A 27,332-nucleotide genomic window follows, 5' to 3' on the forward strand; every position below is an offset into this window, starting at 1 on the left:
TAAGAAATATTTATATCAATTTGTATGCAGATCTACTTAAAAAAGCTTGTAATTTAAGGTTAACTTGGGATTCGAACTTTACTTATTCAGTTCTAAAACTTACTCGGTGCTATCTAGCAAACAACTTAGAGGCTTAAATTAGTATAACATAGAAGGATAAAAAGGAAACAGAAAGATAGTCAGTATACGTGTTCATTGTCGATCATTTTGTTTAAGTGTGTGTGTGTGTGTTGGTAGGGATTAAAAGTATGAGAAATTAGAACTTTAAACATGAAAGATATAAAACAGAACAAACATAACTTGTGCTTTCTCTCTTCTATTATATTCTTTCATAATGATCTTTACAATATTTGTGATAAGTCCCATTTACTAATGGTCCGAGCGTCAAGTATCACATATAATCCATTTTCGTATTATGTTACATTGATATGGTTACCAAAGCTGGCAATACAGTTGTATGGTTGGTGTTCAGCAATCAACTGTTTGCTCTTGGGTTTCATAACATGTAGCAATATAAATGTAATATAAATTCTTACAGCTGCATTTGATAATTAATAGCCTAGCAATTAGTTATTTGTGCTTTGACATGCTCCGTATAATAAGTATTAGTTTCTTTTTTCTTTCCAAATATGAAATGTTTATCCATTTCTGGGGAAAACTTGCTAGCTGGTGGGTTCTTCCCGTACACCTCGGCAACAATCCTGAGATAGTGCGAGGCGTTACCGCAACACAGGCCAACATACTGAATACCGATGTTCTTGCATTCTTCAGCGAATTGCTGGATTTCCCAGCGGCTGCATAGACAGGCAGGCAAGTCAACAGGGAAAGCCTTCCTGTCTGAAAAATTAAAATGATAAAATAAATACATAACAAGTTAAATAAATAAGTAAAGAAATCCCACAGTTTTTGCACGAGTCACTGTTTTTAACAACAGCTGTAAGAAAAGAAGAAAAGAAAATAAACAACTGAATTTATGTCAAAACATTCTACGTGTTTTTGAGTGAAACAATGCCATCCCAAGATAAAGTCACGCTGTATGTCTGGTCTCATTAAGTATAATCAAACACACTGAAGGACGGATATACGGAACCGCCCGCTTGTCTAAATGTGGGTCTAATAAACAAACATATTTCAGACGTGTAAGGTCAATGTTGTACACATTGCCAAGGACTATATATTTAAAAGAAACAGACTTTACTTTTGCATGCAAAACAAGCATTCAAGCAGTAAACGCAAGAATAATTATTACGAGGAGGCCCCTGAACTTTAAGTGGCGTATTTACTTGAACGTTGTGTGCATGTAATCGAGCATAACATTGGATAGTTCCTTTCAATAAACTTTGGTTTATCACAAAACGTATGAAAGATTATCAAAAAAAATCGAACATAGTATAAAATACTTATCGGATTCCTATCAATTTTACAACAAGAAGTTGTTTGGGAATTCATGCAAAAGATAGATATAATTCGTTTGCAGTCTACTCCATGTTATACAATATAGGATTTTCCCCCCTAAATAATCAACTACTGGTATTAGTTATGATATACATATCAAGTTATTATAAAGTTAAACGAAACCAACAGAGAAGAACACATTTACATCTATACAATTTAAATGGTACACTGAAACGCGTTTAGTAAAACAGATTATTTGAAAGCGTCAAAGAAAAACATAAGATATAATTATTCTTGGATTGAAACATTCTGTCTACTAAAAAGGTAAAACCGCTGAACGGCTTAACGGTTCCGATTTTCCTCCTTGTGTTTCACTTAATAGTCTTACCGGTGCCTGGAATGGTTAAGGAAAAGAAAGTTGGTTCCGTCTCTGAGGTTCGATACGGTACCGGAAGTGCGGCAATCGGACCCTGTTTGGAAGAGAAGTTACACAGATGAACATATTGATGTGAAATATCATTAATTTCAGATATAGGTAATATTATGGAATACCATTTTTTTCTCTCTGTCTGTCTGTCTGTCTCTCTCTCTCTCTTTCTGTGTCTCTGTTTCTCCCTCTCCCTCTCTCTCTCTCTCGTTCCGGTGGCCTAGTGGTTAGAGCGTCCGCCTCGGATGCGAGAGGTCGCGGGTTGGAACCCCGGCCGAGTCATGATAAAGACTTACGATAATGGTACTAACAGCTGCGCTGCTTGGCGCACAGCATTAAGAGGTTAGTGTTAAGACTGGCCGGAATTGGGTGTATGGATAATATGACTAGGTGGGGCATCATGATACATGAGTGCGGCATGACGCCCCAGTGCTAGACATCATTATAAACTGCCACATTGCAGACATCGTAGCAATATGACTGAAACATTGTTAAAACTAAGCTAAAACCCCAAATCTCTCTCTCTCTCTCTCTCTCTCTCTCTCTCTCTCTCTCTCTCTCTCTCTCACACACACACACACACACAATCTATCGATCGAGTTATCTATATATCCACACACACACAAACACACACACAGAGAAACACACACACAGAGAAACACACACAGAGAAACACACACACACAACATTTTAAGCTGTAAGTAAAACGAACTCTTTCCAGATCATTTCGCTTCTTATATACTCTCCTGCCAACCATGCAAATCTAAGCGTTATTCGTAAAATACCAGTTTGATTGTATTCATTTAAAAGCAGAAATTATTTTATTTTAGAGCTCCATCAAGAAAATCACGACCAGGATGTGGGTGTCACACTGCCGATCTTAAAACATATATAAAGGAAGTTATATAATATACGTTGTATTGCATCCTATTGAATGCGACGTGAAGGAAAATAAAAGTTTAACGGAATTTTGGTCAGGATATATATCATACCCTTACCTTGCACACTTTCCGTATTTCCCTTAAGGTCGGCAACATTGTGGCCGGTCCGCGACCGCAGTTCAAGCCGACAACTGCAGCACCAGCCGCCTCTAGATCCTGGCAAGCTTTAACAATGGGAACGCCATCAAATGTGACGTCAATCAATGGCGCAGAAATAGTAATCACAGCTGGAAGACCTGAAATAAAATATTATTAATCAGTTTTGCAGTTTTATCTGTTGTAAAATTGGAGAAAAAAAATCAGATCCATTATGTTTTAATTAATTTTGAAGATGTGTTAACAACTTCTGTACTTTTAGAGACATGGTCTGTGGGCGGTATGGTGGTTCTTCCAGTCGCGAAATCTAGCGCCTTTCCGTCAACTGAAAACTTACGACAAAGTTCGAGATGTTGCGATTGTGATGTATTGGGACTGATCCTAGGTATCTTAAGCAAAAACCACCAATCAATGACGAGCAAGTACCGACCTCTCCCAAAAGTGATGGAGACTGGGATAGTCAGAGTAACATGTATATAATGTATCTCTGTGGTCCTGTGTTGGACCACCGGAACCAGAATGTGCAAGGGTTTATGCTCGCCGAGTAAGATTCTTTTTCTCGGGATTATTTTGTCCTGTTTACCTGTACTAATAGCTGTGCCGTCAAGAATACAGGCATATACAATACATAAAGGATGATCGTTTAAAACAGTGTTCACTATGACATCATATATCGAACCAGCTTCTAGATAAGCAATGCAAGTATTATCAACTTGCGCCACGCATTGATCCAGATAAACATGTGTTCTCAAGTTATACTCTAATTATCAAAACTTTACAAACTTAGTAATTTTCTGTATTTTAAAACAATTACTTATAAAAAATCTTGCAAACGACTGCATCCTTAATGTAACGTAGGAGCGAAAACGAGCAAATTATAAATTGACTGAGGTAGAACCACATGAGAATCACTAGAAAACTTCCAAATGGTTGTTTAGCGATTTTTAAATAATGACAGATTGTTAACATACTGTTATCAACGATATAAAAATCTATTTAAAAAATTAAGCATCCAGTTTTTCCTCAAACGTTTCTTCAAAAACCTATAACATAAAGCAGCAGAGAGACTGAGCCCACCAACTATTTCGTTTCAACAGAACCCTTATCGAAAACATTTTTGATAGAAGGTCTTATTTCACAAAATAAACCCTCTATTCAGAAAACTATGATAAATAACTCTTCTCTGATGACTAGATGAGTTATTTCATGAAAAATAACTCACTATAAAAAATATTTCTTGACTGGGGTTTGGTCGACGAAACACTTGGTGGCTCAGTCTCTCTGCTGCTAGCTATGTAAATATTTTAGGATTTCTAGTTAAAAATTGTATCCAACCCAACTCGGTATCGTGTCCGAGGATCATGTAAATTTATCGTCACAAACCCGTGTGGTTTTCGTTGAGCATGACTAAAGAAATTTCTGAATTTATTAAAGTCCATATCACCGCCGCACCAAGTTCGATGAATATTTTGTAACGTGTGTACGTCAACTCCGTTGAACACCGCGAGAACGTTACAGTTATCTCTGATGACTTTCGGAATTTGTGTTTACCGTTGAGTTACATAAATCACATCAACGTTTTTGTGCCTGCCGCGGGAAAATATCCTGGCAGGATTTGTTTGTTTGTCCAACATGATGTCGTCATACACGACTAAATTATCAATACTCCCATCGATATCATCGATACTCGGTGCTTCATTGATATCAGTTATAAAATCAATAACATCTTTGTCGTTTATCGATTTTGCACTTTCGTTAAAATCTTTTAGCACTTGATAACATCGCTGATCGTCCACAGACGGGGCTATCAGATATAATTTATTCCACTTCATCCACTTCGTTATTAAATTAAGTAACAACTGCGTCTTACCCGACCCAGATGGACCTATAATAATCATTCGGATTGAATTTGGTAGCACTGAGTTATGTTTGATTGGCTCTCGTCGCTTTGTCGCGGAAACGTCAGTAATCTCCATTAGATATATCATAAAATAAATATGAATTTATATTGTGTGAAATGCCGAGCACATACCCCAACTGGGGATACAACAACAATTACAACAAAAAATAATCGACAAGCGCTCACGGGCAAGTGTGAACGATGCGGTATAAAAAAATTAGATTTATAAAAAAAAACGAGGCGGTGACATCGCAGCCAAGTTAGGAAAATTACCAGGAACACCGTGGGCTAAATACCCAGGAGAAAAACATCTTCCAGGATATAATTACTGTGGTCCAGGAACCCGACTTGATATCAGACTTGATGCTCAGGATCAACCAAAACCCGGTGAGTATCCGATAAACGCTATTGATAAGGCGTGTCATGCTCATGATGTAGCTTACCGAAGTAAGGATCTGCAACAGCGCCATCTCGCGGACGTGAAATTAATTCACGCGTTAAATGCCATCCCTGATAAATCTTTCAAGGAGAGGTTAGCATCCTGGTTAGTAAAATCCGCAATGAAATCTAAACTTGTATTAGGCGCTGGGTAATTAATAGAAATGCAAGCATTTCCAATGGAGTCGATTTATTATTCCCCAAGCGGATACTGGAGAGGTAACGCAGCAATTAGTAAACTTGCCAGTGCAGCAAAAGTTACAAAAGTTACTGCCAAAAATTGGTTATCCCGACAGGCAATATGGCAAATTTATCTACCGCGCCCTAAACAAATTCACTTCGCGCATTTCGATGTTAGTGTGCCAAATGAGGTTCATCAAGCTGATATATTATTTCTGCCACATGATACTATCCGAAGACGCACATACAAGTACGCGTTAACCATAGTTGATGTTGCCAGTAGATACAAAGATGCGGAACCGTTAACAACTAAAACAGCATCTGAGGTTGCTTCTGCGTTTGAAAGAATTTATCGGCGAGGACCTCTGCGATGGCCAAATTTATTACAAGTTGATCCTGGCAAAGAATTTCAAGGTGCAGTATCATCGTTGATGAAACAACATAACGTCGCCATACGACGAGGACACACTGAAATTCATCGTGATCAGGCAATTGTTGAGCGATTCAATCGAACACTCGCCGAAAGATTATTTGGATATCAATACGCGAAAGAATTTATTCAAGATGCGAGATCGCGCGAATGGGTTGCAAGATTATCAAACGTGATAACTGCGCTAAATAATGAAATTACCCGAACCACCAACATGAAACCTACCATCGCGATCACGAAAAAAAATATACCCGTACGACGTGATTCTTTAGCACAGCCGATACTGGGTAATGTTACTGTAAGATATTTATATGAACCAGGTGAACTTGAATCTGGTAAACGAAGAGCGACTGATCCCATTTGGAGTTTTACCACACATAAGATATCCACCGTGACAAGATCCACTGGCAGACCAGCAATCTATAGATTAGATTCAACTGCTCCTCAACGCGGATTCACACGTGAGCAACTTCAGGTAATTCCCGAGGACACACAATTGCCGCCAAAATCACTGAAGTGACTTAACTAGCGCTGGCACCCCGACGTCGATTACACTCAAGACAGGTCAACATGACATTATCACGTGTATGACCGCGATTGTTATCTTTTCTGTCTACGGTAAATTGTTTTGAAGTTTTATTCGAATACTGCCATAGCATTATACAATTACAACTCGCACAGTGATTATTCTGCTGTTGTTTCAGCACACTGATAAAATCAGCGTCAAGATCAAAATCGCGATTATTTTTTTTGTCACTCTGTTTGTAACCGGCGAGTTTTTTTCTTATTACATCATCATCGCTGTTGTTTTCATTGTTTTTATCAGCGTTTGATTCATCCAAGACAATTCTTCGCAGTTGAGATATTCTTCTGACTCTGGACACAGCCAAGTAAACTAAGTTTGACCATTCGATTCGATCATCAATGATCCAGACAGTTGTATCTGAAATAGTCAGTCCTTGAGATGAATGAATTGTCATAGCGTATCCTAGCGACCACGGGGATTTATTCATCGCTAGTGCATCCTCGACAGCATCGATGTCAACTAGCACAATATCATTCAGTACTAAATTCTGTTTCTCTGTCTTTCCTGGAATATCAACATCTATATTCTGTAACCGCGTATCAGCTGGTCTATAACATAACGGCGTTGGCAACATTGGAAACTTTTTTTGTTGCAACCGAAATAGCTGCTGTTGAAGTGTGTCTCTGACTATCTTTCTACTTGCCACTATCAAATCGTCTGGTTTCCACACGCGTAAAAAGTCACTCATCGAAGTTTCAGGAATCATCTCGCGCATGATTTCACATTGAATTTTATTCGGTTGTAGCCTGATTAGTGTTTTAAATTCTTTCAACGTTGCATCAAGTGCTCGGTAATCATCAATTACTTCCTGGTAATAGTCAACAAAATTCCTCAGCCAATCATGAGGAGATGCGCCGACAAACGGAGGTGGTTGACCGTGATCGCCGCACATAATCACTGCAGTATTTTTCGTTAACAACCAATCAAGAAATGTTTTTAACGTTTCCAGCGGTAACGTACATATCTCATCCTAAATTATTATGTCATTGACATATTTTGTGCCCATTCGATCTGACGTCCATACACCGCCGCTGTATTTGAAAAAGCTGTGATAAGTACAAGAATTGACTCCTCGCTGTTTCATCTCCCTGGCAAGTCTGTGTGTAGGTGTTAGCACAATCATATCTGAATTTCGAAATAATTCAATCGCTCGAGTTGTTTTACCAGACCCTCCCGGCCCGTTCAAATAAACGGTTTTATGTCTGGTGATTGGATCATCCACAGATGGTGCGGAAGATATTTCTGGCATCTCGGATTTATAATAATTATCCTCTATTGCAACATCAGCGGATTCACAATACTCGTGTAACATCTCCGCTTTTATTCTCCACGAACTCCATTCATCTCCGCCGCAGAATTTCATTATATCGGTCAGTGATTCTGAATATTTTTTATTGATATAAAATGAGTCCGTGGCAACTCTGACTGCCATACCAGTATGGTATGGGTCAGGAAATCGATTTACCATCGATAACAAATTTATAGAAACATAAGCCAGCATTGAAGATCTCAAATGTGTGTATTGAGGCGATTCTCCGTCGATATAACTTACAATTGTGCCCAACTTTTTCCCGTCGGACAAGAACACATCCTCCCTGTTACAAAATATGTCTCTGGCAACCGCGTCGGCGATTATAAAATCCAATTCAGCTTCATCGATAATCAACCGCGAGTGATGCATTTTATGATCAAATGCTGTACCCTGAGTAAATTTACCGATTATTCTTCGTCCAAGATCTTTCACTGTGCTTTCACTGTTTTTGAGTTTAATCTTGAGAATTTCAGGAGCTTTTCGCGGATAGCATCAAGAGGAGTTTCTGGACGTGCTCGTGTCCATTCTTCGATAACTTCATCGAGAGTTACACGTTCTGGTGTTGGTAACCAAACTGATGTCTGCGGTCGATAAAATATAATTGTTTCGCTGACGGTCAACGATACCAGCATGCCGCTGTCAAGCATATATCGCAATAACACTATTGGTACCCAGCGCTTCTCGACGAAGTGTCTGCCAAACCAAACATAACAAATCGGATGAAGTCCCGCGGCGAATTCAAACGAAGTCACACGAGCAAATCCTGTCCAATCAAAATCGGGTAAAACGCTGTTTACGGCGACTCGTGTCATCGAGTTCGTGGGATGTCCGAATCGCTTAAAGTATTCGCGGCACTCGCCGTTCCCGAGAAAGCTTCCTGGGTAGCAAGCAATCATATCTACGGAAATCATATCCCGGTAGTCATATCGGGTATTCCACAACCCGCCATGACCATACTCGACACAACTCAATTGTATATCCGAAAGAAACTGACTTCGGGTTGGTCTCCACGAATTTCATTCTCTGGCGGTGTGAGCGGCAACACTTGGAACTGTAAAATAATTGACCAATAACTGCTCATCGCTAGCATTTCTCATATACGTTTTTGCGAGTTTTTTCATTTCCTGGTGCAACGATTCCGTGCTGTATAATTCTCCGTTGGGTCTCACAAATTGATCATAGTCGCCATCTTCAGAGCTCCTAAATAACCACACAGACACAGGATCGGTTTTACTCAGCGCGTAAATAACCTCGTATATGTTTCCGCGATAAAACTTGACAACACGATCTCGTGGAAATATTGTAACCGCATCAGTCCACGCGTGCGAATTATGATCAATAATTTCAATCGGTGATCCTGACTTTTTATAATGCTTCGAACTGTATAACATATACAGTTCGAAGCATTATAAAAAGTCAGGATCACCGATTAGTGTTATAAAAAGTCAGGATCACCGGTTAGTGTTTTTACTGTTATTGAACATTTTAATTTACTTGATAGCGCAGCAACATCATTTATTGTTGCCCCGGTATTCTTAACCGATTCACCCCATGATGTTATTTTTTCACGTCGCAAATCGGTTAAACCGTTTCCTCGTTTTGCGTTTTTAAAATGTTCCATTACTCGCTCGGCTACACAATTCAACACCGTCGAAGTTTTCATCGGGGTGAGTTTATCAATTTTTTTTTTTTTTTACCGGATATATTCCATAAATGACTGCGGTTACAGGATACGATCGAGCGTAATATGGTATATCAATCCCGGTCAGCATTCCTGGTTTGGAATCTTTACTTAACAGAGCGGTCTTTCCGTTAGCAAGAACAGGGTCAAGTTTGTCACGGATCATCCACTCATCGGAATCTACCTTCACGATAAATTTTATTCTGAAAAAATATTTCTTTTTACGTTGATGAAAATCAATATAATCAATAATTGGTTTTGCTCGGGCATCAGTCATTGTAGCATAGATGATGACCTCATCACCGAAGAAGAGTTCGTCAATGATATTGACATCGTCAACGTCGCGGATAATTTTAAATGTCGACCATACATGAGATGCGCCGTCGTCGTGGAATTCCTTTTTACCCTCGTTGATAATATCAAACAGATCAGTTAGATGCCGTCGTCGTGGATCCGGGTTTAACCTGTCAAGATCGAATCTCCCGGCGCCAACTGCGGATAATTTCGAAAACACTGTCATATTATATTTAAGACAAATATTTAAATAAAATATATTGTATATACAATGAAGAACTGCAAGTGGTTAAAGGTTGGATCTGTAACAGTCTGTGGTAAGTCCTGCAGAAAGGAATTCTGCGGTGAACATATACAGAGCATCAAACGAGGAAGCACATGACCTATTCCCTGCCTGCGATGTGGCATTGGTGTCAGAGGTAAAACACAATTATGTGCGGGGTGCGGGTGGAAACGATACCGTGAACTCAAGCGATATGACAAAAAAAAAATAACGGAGACGCGCTAAAATCCGAAAGTGATTATATAACTAGGTTTTCAAACAAATTATAAATTAGACAAATATATTATAGTATAAATGAATCAAGAATTTGTTCGGCATCCTATCATTAAATATTTAGAAGCATCACGTGAGGGAATAGTGAGACACTGTAGGTTGAAAAAACCAGTTGGTACTGTTAGTAATGCTGGTTATTTAATGTTTAGGGCTGGGGGTAAAAACTATTATATTCACAGGGCCGTGTTCGAGTGTTTTCACGGAGAGATCAAAAAAGGTCTTGTAATTGATCATATTGATAATAATAAACTTAATAATAATTTATCCAATCTGAGAGCTGTGACGCAGAGTGAAAATTGCAAGGCTGGTAATACTGGCCGTAACAATAAAAGAGCCAGGAAGGTTGTTTCCATGAATTTAAATACAAATGAAGAAATAATATTTCAATCGACATATGCAGCTGGCAAGCATTTTGGTATTTGTGCGCCCTCAGTACAAAAAGTTGCAGAAAATATTACCAAATCAGCTCTGGCAAAAAGTATAATAATCAGAAAATTATATTTCGTTATTGTTAGGTAATTTACTGTAATCGAGAGAATTTTCCAACGGAGATAACTCTACAGCGACTGTGTGAAAGTCAATGATACAATTATTTTCCCGTTGTTACCTTGACTTTGTCAACAGCGCGCTATAATACTTTACAGGTGCGAGCAGACGATTTTCTGCACAAGGAAGTAAATAACTACCTGTATAAATTTCACAGGTAGATCAGTATATGATATTTTTTAAACCCTGTATTATCAGATTGGAAAGTGGCACAATGGTAACGCGTTTGCCTTTCGTCCCGGCGCTATCAAATGTCATGTTCGAATCCTCGTTACGGACATACTGTCGACGGGCCCGATTTATAGGGTTCTTATAATAGTTGGGGGGTCGAACCCCAACGAAGTTGCACAACTTTCTCCGTTATCACCCGTCAGGGGTGATCTTTTGCCCCCAACGGGATTGATTTTGGGGGTTAGGGGTGCAACTTCGTTGGATGTAGAATTATAACCCCGCATCTGTCTGTGTTGTCTATATGTTTGTACCGTCCTAGGATAAGTTATATGTTTGTACAGTCCTAGGATAAGTTAGAATTAAGTTATGTTTGTGCCGTCTTAAGATAAGTTAGAATTAAGTTATATGTTTGTACCGTCCTAGGATAAGTTATATATACAATTGTAAAATACAACTGCTGTAAATAGCTTCTACTGCTGTAAATATGCTTCGACTGCTGCTGTAAATAGCTTCTACTGTAAATATTGTAAATACTATATGTTTGTGCCGTCCCTAGGATAAGTTAGAATTAAGTACTAGGATAAGTTATGTGTTATGTGTTATCCCCATATGAGCCTTGCTAGCATATCAAATGGTAAGCTAGGAGGTTCACAAATGTGGAATGTCTCGTCGTTTCGCAAACACACCCTCTGGGCTTTCTAGACTGTTATTTGATAGTTTAGGAGCTCATATGGGGGTAGTGTTTCCGCTCCCTCCTGAGTTTGGTAGCCTATCATATGATAAGCTAGAAGCTCAAGGAGATGTGATGTTTTTTTATTTTAAAGATATAAAAATATACATAAATATGAATCGAGAAAATATCAATAATGTGATTGATGCTATTAAAAAATTAGAAAAACAAGGATTTAAAATATTACTAAATGTTGAAACTATTCTGTCAGATTTTGAATCATTATACGAAGCTAAATGCGCAGGGCGTTATATTCTTCCTGCTCAATATCGATTCATAAAGATGATCCAAAATAATTTGTATAAATCACTGGCCAGCGTAGCGGAGGCACAAATAAATGAATTTGTTCCACTGTCTCGTGCAATCGAAAAGATCAGGCTGGCACTGGCAGCTGAGTATAAAACAAAGAAGATAATTAATAATCGGGTCAGAAAATTAAAGCATTGTATGTCCGCTGACGCTGTCAATGATGAAATCAAGGATGACTTTGTCACGAATGACGAAGTCAGTCAGAAAATTCTTTAGGATTTTCAGAAGTAAATACCTCACCTTGATTGCATTACTTCCTTGACTTCGTCAAGGAAGTGAAATCGGGTACCTAGAAATGAAATCGAAAGTAAAAAAAAAGTAATATTTTTTTTATTGTGTAAATTATGCAACTGTCCGATTTCGTTGGTTTTCATAGCAAAATACCCTATCAAATCGAGGAAAATGGACAATTTCTCTGATTTTTACTAGCAATTACCCCTATGAATCTGTTACTTTGGTCTGTTTTGTTAATTTTTACTAGCAAATACCCTATAAAATCTACGACTTTGGACCATTTCTCTGGTTTTTACTAGCCAATTAGTTATCAAATCCGTGACTTTGGTCTGTTGCAGAAAACTACTATAAGAAAAAATAAAATCCCGCAGGAAAAATAATTATTATAGTATTTATTTTTTTTGCAACTGTCTGATGTCAATGATTTTTACTAGCAAATACCCTATCAAATCAAGGAAAATGGACGATTTCTCTGATTTTTACTAGCAAATACCCCTATGAATCTGTGACTTTGGACTGTTTCTCTGGTTTTTACTAGCAAATACCCTATCAAAATCAGCGAAATGGACAATTTCTCTGGTTTTTACTAGCAAATACCCTATGAAAATCAGCGAAATTGTCAGTGGTAAAAAAATATATACAAAGTAAAATATTTTCAAAGACATTTTTAAAAATCCTAAAGGATGGAAATATCAAAGATATTTTTAAAAATCCTAAAGGATTTTCACTGCAGTATTTTATCGAGATGATCCCGTGAAATGCACGAGTGAACATAATTAAGGATTTGGTCTGCGTCACAATTAATCATCGTGATATTGTTTTCGCTGAATTGCTTCAGCTGAAAATCTGTCAGTAAAAAATCATCATTGCCGTACTTATCGATGATTATTTTAACATAACCCGGTAAATGATTTCCGGTAAATATTTTTCGGATGAATTCTTCAAGCGCACGCTTGTCAACGATGGAACATTTCACGTGTTGATACATGCTATATTTTTTTAATCATTTAATATAATTTATTACAACAGTGCTGTCGCTGATGGTGATGTCTCTAGCGTTTCCCACAGTGCTATCATCGTCGTCGTTGTCACTGTCAATAAAATCACTGTCAGAGAGATCTTCATCACTGACAACAAACTCACTGTCGTCGGAAACACCTTGTGTTTCTACGCTAGCGTCAGAACTGTCAGAGAGATTTTCATCATCATTATCATACTTCTGGTAATTCGAAGATTTTTTGGACATTATTATGATATGATATTATTAATTGAAAGTCTTAAGATTTCACCAGCAGATTAATACTAAACGTCTCGCCACGTAGGTCCAAAAGTCTACCCTGTTGGTCAGTGACTCTAAAATTCATCCTTGTCAGCGTCGGACTCAAACACCGCAGAAATACTGGATTGATTGGCTCTTGCACAATCAAAAACCCAGGTGGTTCTCTAGGAGTAAATGAGTATAGTATAAACCCTTGCTGGGCTTTTGATTCGATGTTGTCGTGTCTTTGTTGTAACTGCCATCAATTGAGTCACATACAAGATTGACCGCGACGACATCAGTGATATTTATGATGCCGGAGAAATATGCCGGCCATCGCTCGCTGTGGAATTATCGTGTCTGAGGATAGCGGGTTCTGGTAGTGTTTTTTTCCATTGTGCAAGTATGTCATCGAAGTAATCATCGACGATATCAGTGACGTATTTTCGTAAGATGACCGGGGAAACATATCCTGGTAATTTAAAATTCGGTAGTTCAGCTTCTGTCAGCGAGTACTTATTTAGAAATATTCGTTTATCGCTGGGTTTACTGTCAATTACTACCTGAATCATTCGCTGGTTATAATATTCCATATCTGCGGCAATCTGATTTAATATCTCAATTCGTTTAATAATTTCTTCACGTGAACCTGTTACATCTGAAAGATGTTCTTGGAAGCGTTGCCGTAGATGCGCCAGTTGTGCTCGGTGCGACACATTAATAATTTTAAAAAATTCAGTGATTTCGCTTGGACGAACAATAATTGTCAAACCTTCCCCCGCCCCCCGTCTTGGGTTTAAACTATTCCACTCAATATCGCTGCCATCTTTAGAGGAGGAAATCCAGATACCAACCGCCCCTACACTTTTTAGAACATCCAGTTGTTCTTTTTATAACGGTGTAATTCCGTGATATGACTGCGCGTCAGTGATATAATAAGACTTTTCGGGTGCTGGTAGTATCGGTGCTGTCTGCGGTGGATTTTCAGGCCATCCTAATACTGTTCGGATTGAACTGTTATAGATATCTACGGCGTAACCCGGTGTTGAGATTTCGATGATCGTGGACAACGTTGGCTCGTGTGCTGATATATTGATTTTTGCTTCCTTGGTGGTGATACGCTTCATTTGACGCTGTATTTCTTTGTTGACTTCTTCTATCTGATAACTCCCAGTGGGAAGTGTGATAGTATTCCAATCTGGAGTACCGTCAGCGCTATTCTGATACGAAAAAAACAAATGAGTTATTCGGCGATTGTCCGTGAAATGATGTCGACCTGATGTTGGGCCAACTGTGATATACTCGTAATTGTGCCAGCGCGATTTCTTTTACTGGAATTGCAGTTGGAAAATCAATATTGAATTCTGGCTGCGTCGAAGATATTGTTATCATTGATGTTTTTACCGGAGCTGTATTCGTGGCTATTTCTTGAAGTATCTCTGTCATTATTTATCTTCATCGTTTTCAAATTAAGATTCTTTGCGCTCGTAATCGTTGTATATGTTAGACATCAGCGTAAATTCGGAATCGGATATAGCTGTATCGTCAAGGCTGGATGATATCAGCGAGGACAATTTCGAGTAGGCGCTCGTGGCCGCGTTGTTTAACTTTTCATATTCGTGTAATTTTTTATCGCGCACGAGGATATTTTTTTTGCAATTATATTAGCAACTCCTGCAATCGTCGTTGATGCTGAAATTGTGATTGTAATCGCGATTGAAGTTGTCACTGGTGTCAGCGCTGATAATAGCACCCCAGTAGATGCAACTACCGCGGATACCGAATACACTATTGTGTCTAATACAGTTACACGCCGTTTGTATTTTTTTTACTTTTGTTGCGCATTTGTCAATAGTGGTTTTTAGCGTTGATTGCCATTCGTGTACCTGATCGTATCTATATTGCTGAGCGCCTAATGACTCTGTCATTAGTGTTGTCGTTGATGCTGATTTCATTTTTATTATTATTTACGCGGTAACCAATTGAGGCGTTTCTGCGACGAATTCCAAACACCACCAGTAAGATGTTGCGGTTAATTTCCTGTCTGCGGCTTCCAGTATAAATATTTCTTCGGTTCCGCTGTTTAATATGATAATCACAACCCCGGAATATTTGTCAGTGGAATGTCTCCAGGGATATGTTGTAAATATTTCAAACTTAGCGGCGGAAAACACAGACAACCTGTACACGCCAGTGGCTGTTGCTGTATATTTGATAGTATTATTTTGTCGGGACCATGTTGCGAATCCCGATGATACCGTATATACGATGTTGGTAAAATGTCCGGGGGTAACTCCAGTGGGGACTTTAATCAGACTGGTTTTGTTAACGATCTCAGGAATTCCCGATACGATATCCTGCTGTGTTTGTTTGATCGTGTCAATGTCGGTCTTGATTTCAGAAAGTTTTATGTCGATGACTGGAGGAACCCCAAAGAACTTATCAATGGACTCATCAGCTTTTCTAAAGTTTCTACGGAGATTTGTAAACGCTTTTATGTGATCATCATAATCTTCCCGCAACGTGGTTAGTTTACCGTCAACGGTGTCTACATATTGTTTGTTTGCGGCATCTTCCGGGGATGTTGGATCTCTTAAAACGGTTATTTTGTTACCGTTCATACTGAGTTCACCTGTCATTGTATCACCGGTCTTCGTTACACGGGCTAGTGTAAGTTTTTGCATATCATCTCGGAGAGCTGCAATTGATTTCGACGAATCTCTGATTCTGCCGCTGTCAGTGAATACAACGATGTTGTCCGTGACAGCTCCAAGAACTCTGCGAATTATGTCATTCCACTTAATGTTACTGGTTCTTAATTTGCCGTGTCGGTCTTGAAAAATTACAACCTCATCTGGGTCTACTCCGGATAGATTCAAAAGATCACCAATTTCATCTTTGGTCGCATACTTTGATAAATCGATATCTTTTTTTTCTTCCTTGGTTCTGCTTGATCTTCCGTAAATATCAACCATTATTAGTTATGGGGTTGTTTAAATTTGGAAATCACATCTGTGGTGTATTCATGCACGACTTTGTGCGGAGGAGTTTTTGGGTGTTTTGTTATCGCGGAAAGAACGTTTAAAACTTCCTGACCACAAATGGGAGGATCAATCAGTGTTTGTGTTGGTAACGTTGACTGCCAAACTGGAATGTTGGAAAATCTTTGGACGTACCTGAGAAACTCAACTGGCGGTGCTAGCCCGTACGAGTCAAAATAGATAATTCCACGTGGATCGATCGCGTAAGCAACCCAGTGAGTTCCAGGACCTTCCTTGTTGTCGAGATTAATAATACCGGTTTCTGGATTATTCGGTCGTGCTGGTAATTCATCTCGCATAAATACACCTCTGAAATTCTTTATACGTAATTGTTTAACAGCATCAAGCAAATCAAAATTGGAAGCTGGAAGCTTCAACATCGGTGTGAAAACACTTAAAACTTTTTTGGGTACCATGACGCCGGAGTTCCTGGAAGTCTTAGACCGGATCCCTTTTTTTGTATCCTTTCCCGGTGGCTTTCTTTAGTGCCATTCCAGCTGCGGTTCCAACAGCTCCTAACGCGGCTGCCTTTGCTGCTGCGGCTGCTGCTGATGCTAGTGCTGCGGAAATTATTGGAAGAAATGGAAGTATTCCGCCGGTTTTTTTGACCATATCTTTGACCGCGGCCGGAGAAAGTTCAAGTCGAACTCCAGTCGCTGATTTTTTCGCTTTATTGAAATGGTTTAGCTGAGTTTTAGTCAGTGATAGTTTGTTTGGACCACCCGCTAGCTGATCGTGTTTTAGTGTTATTGATACCCCACATGTGCTAGCGTTTTTCGATTGTAATTTCTTCGCCTGACCAGGAGTCAGAGTAACATCAACATAATTGTATGACATTTTATTTAATACGATATTGATCTAATTGTTTACAAGTTTTCCACTGGTGCATCGATGACTCTCATTCGGCCGCCAACACCTTCAAGTAGCATTGCTTTATCGGAAAGTATGACCGCGACGGCTCTGTAATTAGCTATAGCTGCTACGTTTCTATTTACGGTAGCCCGAAAGTGAATATCAACGACAGACTGCCTTGTTAGATCAAGATGCTCCAGCGAGAAGTAATAGATTGGATAATGAGATGTAAAATCCAATTGCGATATTTGCAAACCAGTATCGATATTTAGATCGCGCGCTAGATATTTCGTCAATCGTTGATATGCACGTGCAACATGATTATTACCAAAATTTAGCATTATGTTCTCGGATGGTTCCTGATGTCCGTTTATTCTCAGAGAAACGTCAGTGATACCAAGTTGATCAAATATCATATGCGAATGTGTTTGATCGTTTAATCGTGCAACACTCTGAAGAGCAATGAAAATATGTCGCGGCGCTGCAACTCCCTGCTGTGATGCTATATGCCAGGTAAATAAACCATTGATGGTACTTTGAATACTATCTGTGGTTGTTGTAAGCCACGATAGCAGCGTTTTACCACCTTGATCCATAAAAGAAAGCTGTCGCTGTTCAGCAGTAAGTGCAGGAGTCATTACCGGCATCCACAGTGATAGTTTTGTTATTAATACCTTACCAGCGTCACCAGCACCGCCACCAGCTTCTCGCCATAGCGCATCATTGTCGTCGGCTTTTCTAACAAGCACGACTGTATGTTTTGCTCCAAAAATTACCTTTCTGACCTCCCGGCAAAATCCAAAGATATGAGACAGCGGAATCGCACAAGAAAATTTTCTACTATCTCCGCTCAACATTAATTTACGCGCGGCGAAACCCAAATTAAAATTTGCATTAGCACCATGAACCACCGGATTCACATCAGCGTCAGCGTTGACGGCAAAGTTTCTTGGTCGTCTAATATTGTACTGATCATCGTTAGGATGATTAGAAGTGTCCTTGGCAAACATCATTGATGGACCAGCTGATCTTGTATAATCATCAGAATATCTTGCCAGACCAATTATTGTTGTAGCAACATCGACATCCTTCTGAACTGATTCAATATTTTTTCCATCAATCATGTAGGTAACACTATCAAACAAGGCCATAATTCCGTTATTGACAAAACCGACTTTAAATGCAGCCGCGTAGTCTGTGTTATCGGTTTTTTTAATTTCACCTTCTACTTCAATAAACGCTTCAGCAGGCAGGAAATATCTACTGGTATCCTGAACCTGAAGTTCAATTCGTCCTCGTTTGTTTGGTTCTCGTGCGTCATAAGAGTAATACTGATAATCACGCACTGATTCATTTTTGAGAACCGGTTCGTCTATGTCGAATGATGTGTCGGATTGACGTTTGAACATTTTATTGTAAAAGTTATCGTCTAAAACGAAGACCACTTCCCGCGACCAAACTTGTGTTTATTTGTTCAGGAATTTCGTTGACTAGCGCGGCTAGCTTTTGATTTGCGGCTTTATTTATTACTTTGCTGACATTTGCTGGCATATCTACGGTGGCTGGTAATTTTACCGGCGGAGGTTTTCTGCGTATCAATCGTGCTAGTCTATCCTTGACTGCCGTGAATGCTTTACCGGCAGCGCTACCAGCAGCGCCAATAGCTTTATCTTTAATGACATCAATGCCTTTCATCGATAATTGTTTTGCGATCGGTATTGCTTTAGGTGCCATTCTCGTAAATAAACCTTGAACAACATCGCCGAATCCGTCTCCATAAGTCATTCTGTATACTGGCACTCGTGAATTTACTACTCTGACCATGATTGGTCTGCGATGAGAGTTGTGTATAATCATTTTATTTAATTGTTATTTCTCTAATCGCTGTCCGTGAGTTCATCAATAAGTTCTCGATAGATGTGAGTATCCATGATGCCGCCGCGAAATAATCGCTGACAGATATCAGCCACTTCATTAATTATTTCTGGTGAGTTATTTCCGGCACGTTTTCCTCCGATGAGAACTTCTAGCCGTGATACATCATTGATGATATTATCAGGACAAGTAATGTGACCACCAAGACCTTTCCCGGTTACTTTTTTCACGCTGGTTGGTTGTGTTGTTATCGGAGCTGAACTTTTAGGAGGTTTAATAAACCCAAGATCCACGAGAATATCTTGTGATATTTTTTCTTGTTGCTGAAGAGCTCCTGCAAAATACGCACCGATATCATTGTTCATTCTTATCCATCTTCCGTCATTTTTTCTAGCCTGATTAGCATTATAAAATCCACGAAATATACCCTTATACCAATCCTCGCGACTCATTTTATCGACATTCTCGGGTTTTAAAAATTTATTCCTGATATCATAAGTCACCGCAGCCACTTCACCTAACCGTTCCGATGGAATCGTTTTTTTTAGACCATCAAAAGCACCATATTGAAATTTATCAACTATATCAACCTTAACCTTAACCAGAGTTGGTGTTGCTTCTTCTTCTTCTTCTTCTTCTGGTTCTTCTTCTTTGACAATAGGATATAATTCCGTAGAAATTTCCATTGGAAGATCTCGTAAAATCTTTTTTGTTTGCTTAGTTCTTCTAGCAATCTTTTCAGACTGCGTGGCGGTTTGTTTTAGTGTTGGAAGAATACCTTCATCCCCCAGTAAAGCTTTTTCAGTGACCGCCGCAGCTTTTTCAGTAGCTGTTGTAACGGGTTTAAATATTTCTTCTGCACCTGTTGCAAATTCAACTTGTGCTTGCTGCCGTGCTTGTAATTTTTCTCTGACACTATCACGAACAGGAAGAAATTTTTTTATTGCTTCTAGTCGCTCTCGAGCCAGTCTAGCAGAATTTGCTTCTCCAATGTTGGCCATTATTGTTAACTTAAATTTTTAATTCACAGCAGAAATTCTAAAATATTTACATCGCTAGCAGCAGAGAGACTGAGCCACCAAGTGTTTCGTCGACCAAACCCCAGTCAAGAAATATTTTTTATAGTGAGTTATTTTTCATGAAATAACTCATCTAGTCATCAGAGAAGAGTTATTTATCATAGTTTTCTGAATAGAGGGTTTATTTTGTGAAATAAGACCTTCTATCAAAAATGTTTTCGATAAGGGTTCTGTTGAAACGAAATAGTTGGTGGGCTCAGTCTCTCTGCTGCTCATAAAAATCCTACATATCATATGCATACTAATGAAAAGGAAAAAAAAAATAATTTCAAAAAAAATTTTTATAACTCCAAGTAACCGATATTTGAAACAACAAAACAATGCATAAAACTGAAAGTTCTACCATTTCCATATTTTTTGATACAGTCAAGCGCTAGCTTCGCTTCCCCGTAATCTCCAAAGGTTTCGCCTACAATGAAGTCCGCTCCACCCCTAACTGCCCATTCAATTTGCTCCTGAATAGAAATAGTATTTGTGTTATGTACTGTATGTACATCATTAACTAAACTTGTATGGCTTTCACCGAAAATATAAACATTTGTAGACTTTACCGAATGCAACTGTTCATGGTCAGTTGTGTTGGGAAAACAAGAAAAAGAATCACATGATGCAACCCTTGTCTAGAAAGATTACATTTTTACTTGATGGAATTTACTGAGGGTAATACATTACTTGAATGTCATTTATTTACTGATATAGTAAGATGCTGCTGATTGCACGTTTGCATCGATATATATATATATATATATATATATATATATATATATATATATATATATATATATATATATATATATATATATATATATATATATATATACCTGACTGGAAATGAAATGTTAAATTAGTCACAATACAGAGACAAATTGAGAGAGAGAGAGAGAGAGGTTGTGCTGAATACCTTAAACATTTCCTCTACATTCCGCTCTTTTTCAGGGTTCCCTTTCTCATATATTGTGCTGTTGCAGATGTTTCCAGCCATTAACGTACCAGTTCTGTCAGCCACCTCACGTGCAATTTCTAACGCTTTTAAATTAATCTGTTCCAATTCATCTTCTCTGCCAATCAGTTTAAGTTTCTCTCTATGTGCATAATACTGGAATAGAAATCCCAACTTTTACGATGGCCAGAGAATTGAGAATTGCCATTGATTGACCTTGTATAGACCTGGTCTCGCCCTTAGACACACATATAAACTGGTAAATAGGTGGGTAGGTAAGTATATAGATCGACTGTTAGATCGCGAGAAAGGGATAAAAGTCTTACTGCATACTAACATCGTGCCAAACAATGTAAGTATTATTTATGTGCAGATCCATGTAATACTGATTTATAGTTTACTTATATTGTTACTAATCTATTGTACGAAACTAAATAAAAAAGAAGAGAAACCAGCAGCACATAATTTCATTCTCTAAGTTACGAGAAGGAAAATTTAAGAGGAACTTGCAGTATTATAAAATAAATCCCAAATAGTCATCAAAGTTCTATCACATAATTCCAAAAGTATAGAGTGTTCCGAATGAATACGAATTATTGAATGTGCTGATGTATCGATAGCCTTGATGGTTTGATGTACCAGCAGTCTTGATGTATCACAATGGTTTAATTTTGAATGGCATTAAAATGAATTCACATTAATCCATAAATATTGTTAATCTTTAGTGAACGAGGACTTTCTTAATTACAATGAATGATAATTAAATCCCCTCAAATTATATCTGAACACAACTAAGTATGATTTCACCAGACTGATGTTAAAACAGGAACAAATAAGTCTGATTATCACAACCTCATATAAACACATAACCCACAATAAGTGGACCTGGACGTGGGTCAAAAAGGCCAAATCAACATGTTTTCACAAATCAGGTAGACAAACGAATTTTATAAGGGAAAAACCAAGTCCTTGAACTCAAATCCAAGTAAACATGTTGTTTACTAATGAAATAAAATATAATGTGCAATCGTAGACAGATATTAGCTATGTTATGCTTAATATATAAATGCACATAACAGTATTAACAACCAGTAAAAGTAATTAAATTGGTTAATATGCTTGAAAATGTAGTTCTCGTATAATTCGTGCTCATAAAATCCGAACTCGTATAATTCGTACTCATATAATTCGTACTCGTATAATTCGTACTCGTACAAATTGTACTTATGTTATTAAGGTTTATAGGGTGCATCCGTTTTGAATGATTTGTTTAAAATTGGCATTCCATTAACGCTAATGTATGCCATACTTGTGTTGTGAAGGAGCGATGCAATAAAGATGTAACCACTTGAAATTAATCTGAAACAATTATAATTGAACTGTATTTCAGAATTCGAAGCACCAAACACACAGCTCTTACCGTAAATGCAAGTACAACATCGCTTCCGGCATGTACGAACTCCTCATGAAGTTGTCGAACTAAATCTGGTTGATCGATAACAACTTCCGGTACAAAGGTTCCCGCTTTAAGATATCCCCTTCTCTCGAATTCAAAGATGTATCCCTCCGCGACAAGAATGTTTTCGCCTCTTTTTAACCTCTCTAAGAACGCTATAAGGAAACAAATATATTGTATATCAACTGTCCTGCCCGTGGAATACCGTAAAGAGTACAACATAAGCCAGCCATTTACCCTTTTGTGTTTATCAATGACTGAACTTTTGATCAAAAATTAGTATGTCGTAGATAAATATAGGGCAGGGGTCGTCCACCTATGGCACGTGTGCTCCAAGGTGTCACGTCAAAAAGTTTTGTGTGGAACGCTAAGGGCAGCCAAAATCTCGATTTTAACAGTGCTACTCTCTTACGGGTGGCACGCGCTTGTTCATTTTGTAATTAATCCGAAAAGATGTGGCACTCTTTGTAAAATAAATTACAGACACAGACATAGGGCATTCTTGCGCATCAGTAAATTATTAAATGAATATCATTGCTTACAGTAATCTTCGCCCCTTTGTGTGTTGATGGTAATTTAATTAATGAGTCATTGTAAATTGCTAACGCAAGCAGACTAAGAAAATTAGCAAAGACTACGAGATTTAGTGGTGAGCAGTTAAAGTGTTCAGAGAGAATAAAAATAATTTGAATTTTACACCATCATAAATAATGTTACAGCATCACGGTAATACATTTCAGCAGTTTTCCTGGACGTGATTTAAATATTTAATATTTACAGATGAAAGCAAAAAGAGATAATGTAAATGCTTACAACTCTGATGAGATAAAAGTGTGATAGAAGCTAGTCGTGTTATATAATTACAGACAGGAAGATAAAATGTTGATTCGTTGGTTTCAAACAACCAAGTATATCCTACAATATTTCAGGAAAAGCAGATTTACAGATTACATTTACTTTTGACAACATTAAAACAAACAGCAAAACATTACTAGTAAATCTGACACCACATTGCAGTACAAAAGAATGAATAAATTATGCATCTGATGTGAATAACCAAACACTATTGTATGCGGATAAATCTACGTTACAATTCTGAGATTTCGTAAACTTGGCTAGATCAACTGAAGATAATTAAAATGAAAGGAAAGAACGTATGGAAGATTTATAACTGCACTTCATGACTCAGACTAGTACACAACTAGTTTAGATTAAATTAGATGCAACTTTGGCATCAATCTAAAGCATCCAGGAATTGATTGTTAAAAATAAACGTTTCCCTTTGTAGATTTATATAATATTTACGCGTTAAAACGTCAAAAGACATTTGTCAGTCATAAAGAATTCTGGATGTTTTATATCATTTTCAATGGCCGACGTCGGAGACGATTCTCAGTAGAATACGTTTCAATTTTCACAGACTACACTATCACAAAGGATAACAGCACATATAGTAGAAAGGTTGAAGAGAACAAAGACTAATAGAATGTGAATGGATTTTACTTAAAATTAAGCATCAAAATGGGTACAATGTCAACAACATTCTAAGATTGCAAAAAAATACTTTGGAGAAGAAATTAACGAAATACAATTCATAACAAACAAGAGATTTCAGGATCTGTCCTTGATTGACGAACTTAGAACAAAGAGAATGTGGAGCACAAAGAGGATCACTGTGATCAATAAGAGGAGCGAAAGTGACCCCATCTAAAGCCTGGCCAATACCTGTTCTAGACAGAGGAATAAGTTCCTGATCAACATCATTCTCAGGAGCTCTTTTTGCCATAGCTCTGTTAAATGTACAAGCAGGATACAAGTCAGGGATTTCACTCTCAATTACATTAAAATTTTGATCCAAACAAGGCTTTTCAGTTAAAAGTGAATTAACCACAACCTAATTTCCAGCTTCGTCATTGCCATATAAATAAATTAATACCATAAATAGGTAATGAGGTCACTCTTCCAACAGTCAAGGGCTCTGAAACTAAGTCTGATGCATTATTAGCACATTGTAGAGGAACATTAACCACGATGCGGTCTACTTACTGAATAAAATACATTCACTAGTCTTACTAGAAGTGTTGTTTATAAAAGTTGTGCAGTTTTAGATTTGGAGGTACTCGTATGAGACTATGATGATTTAGTTTTACCAAAAACAAAAGCTGCTGAGAGGATGATTTATTGACAAATGAAAGTTAGTGTTTAAAGGAATAATTATCAGTTGTGCGAGCATCATCTTCCAAAGTTTCAACCTTTCGCTCATCAAGACAGGTCATGCCATCACCATGGATGCAATTCTTGAACTCTTCAACTGATATAAGCTGTTTGAGCTTATCGTATTCTTTGCTTAATGCCACCTATAAATTATTTGTTTATTTTGAGAATTCAACATGGGTTTGTTAAGTCTCGTTTGTACAGCTCATACATCTCTATAACCATGACAAATACGAATGAGATATTACATGACAATGGTCAGGTAGGCAAAATCTTTGTCCTCAATCACGGAAAAGGGTCGAGTACACAATGCAAATTAAATATGCAAAGCAATGGCTATTTATGTTAACTTCGGGTATGGCGATGAATATGGGTGTTTCATTAAATATATGTATTCCGTCAATTTGGATATGCGTTAAATATGGGTATGGAAGGTCAGAAACAACTTGGGGTAACTATAACACTATTCATGTACCTTACTTCGACTCAACCCTAGTTCTGTAATAACTTGGGCTAACTATAACACTATTCATGTACGTTACTTCGACTCAACCCTAGTTCTATGATATACTGTTTTGGGATGAAGATAATTCCGATAGAATGAAAGAAAGAAAGACAATAGAATAATGATGGCAACAACAAAGACTACGACGATGGTGGTTTGCCATAAATTGTAAGAATTAATCAGTAGAAAACACATTTATCAGCCAACATATTGATGATGACTGTGAGGACTATGATGGTGATAAAAACAACTACACCGGTGTCGTCAAATATACAAATGATTCAAAATATAAATTATATCATAAACATTGTTTTTACAACATGATTATGATTAAACCAGAACCTAAATTTTCTAAGAGAAACAATATACATATGTATTTTTTGTCTGCTCTTGTTTTGCACCTGCCCATCCTGCAATCTCTAATCTATTTAACACACATTATTCGATATAACTTCGATAAAATGAGGGACGTCAAGTGCTGTCGTTGACCTTATGATGCTCATGGCGTAGTGTAATCTGAATTAAATAGGTCACCTGCCTGATTATGGTTTTTGCCTTAGTACGTGGCGTGACAGTGAAAGTCGTTTCAATATCTGTCCCGTTTAACAGTTCCTCATACTGAACACTTCCAAACTTAACACATCATCATTTATTTTTGTCTAATTATTTATATTTATAGTTACTTACCATTTAGTTCAAGCTAAGAATACACACAAGCATGCACGCACATATAGTTAATCAAACAGCGCTTAATGTAAAATCCGTTGTTCAAAATATTGTTAGATGAAACAGTATAAGAAAATAAAAGATAAATCGCTAACCTTTGGAATCGTTATTATGGCGAGACACGTGAGGCTATAGAAAGAAACACACACATACACTCTCACGCACGCAGGCACAGAGATTGTCTTCATTATATTGCGCTGATATAATATGACATAATGTGTAGATTTCAATTAAAATAGTGTCAGGCTGTAAGCATCAATCAATCTATCTATACTCATGAGGTATACGTCAGTGGTTCCCAATCCCCTGGTCGCGACTCAAATTAGGGTCGCGAAGACGTTCTGGAGGGTTGCCATGACTTTTTTTTAGGAAGCCAAAACTAATAAAAATGTGGAAACGGGTTTGTTTTACTCATAACAAATTTCTTTTAGGGTCGTGGCCGAGAAAGGTTGGAAACCATTAACATATTGGAAATTTTCACATAATATTCACACAATCTATTTAGCTAGACATACTATTTATAAGGACACCACACTAGCCACCATGACAGAAAATATAAATCCAGTTTCCACACATAGTACCTTATTCTGATGAGAGTTACTGAATGCTTCAAAAATAAGATCGTTAGAAAGATGGATGGGGAAGGGCGTTTAACGTACGCAAACTGCTACTACTACTACTACTACTAAATAAATAAACAAACAAATAAGAAAGCAACTTCGACTAAGAACAAGCTATTTATTGCAATATTATTCCTTACCTCTTCTACCTCTAACTCCCAGACCCACCACACCCCATTTCCAACCCCATGTCCACAAATATCAAACTATCGCCACTTCTGTTAGTCCGGATCTCATTTATATACTGAATGAAACAACTGACCGATGATAATCTACATGATTCAATATCAACATCTGCAGCATACAGTCTAATTAGATAGACATACTAATAAATAGGGAAAAAATGCTAGCCATCGTAAGTAGGTAATTCAAACATCATACCATTGCTTGCCATGTTATTTTTCTCCCTGAATTATATCCAGCAAAATTGTAACATACAGTCGTTTGCTCTGGGACAATCCACGCTCTGTAATGTGGAAGAAGGGGTTAAATGTGTGCGATGTCGTCACTGATCCTCACTGATGAATGTCACCCAATTTA

General features: G+C 37.8%; 1 protein-coding gene across 1 annotated transcript; it reads right to left on the reverse strand.

The window, feature by feature from the left end:
* Window positions 1-300: 300 nt before the first annotated feature.
* LOC149788568 (betaine--homocysteine S-methyltransferase 1-like) lies at window positions 301-27,332 on the reverse strand. Its single transcript, XM_089975730.1, has 7 exons — window positions 27,174-27,332; window positions 22,692-22,882; window positions 21,233-21,427; window positions 20,675-20,786; window positions 2,821-2,999; window positions 1,784-1,865; window positions 301-837 (listed from the first exon to the last, which is right to left on the reverse strand). Exons 1-7 carry the CDS (start codon window positions 27,184-27,186, stop codon window positions 560-562), a joined length of 1,050 nt encoding a protein of 349 aa, XP_089831856.1. The 5' UTR covers window positions 27,187-27,332; the 3' UTR covers window positions 301-559.

Source organism: Sinohyriopsis cumingii, chromosome 11, assembly GCF_028554795.1.
Source record: "Sinohyriopsis cumingii isolate HCF-2022 chromosome 11, ASM2855479v2, whole genome shotgun sequence".
In the NCBI taxonomy this organism is placed as follows: Eukaryota; Metazoa; Mollusca; class Bivalvia; order Unionida; family Unionidae; genus Sinohyriopsis; species Sinohyriopsis cumingii.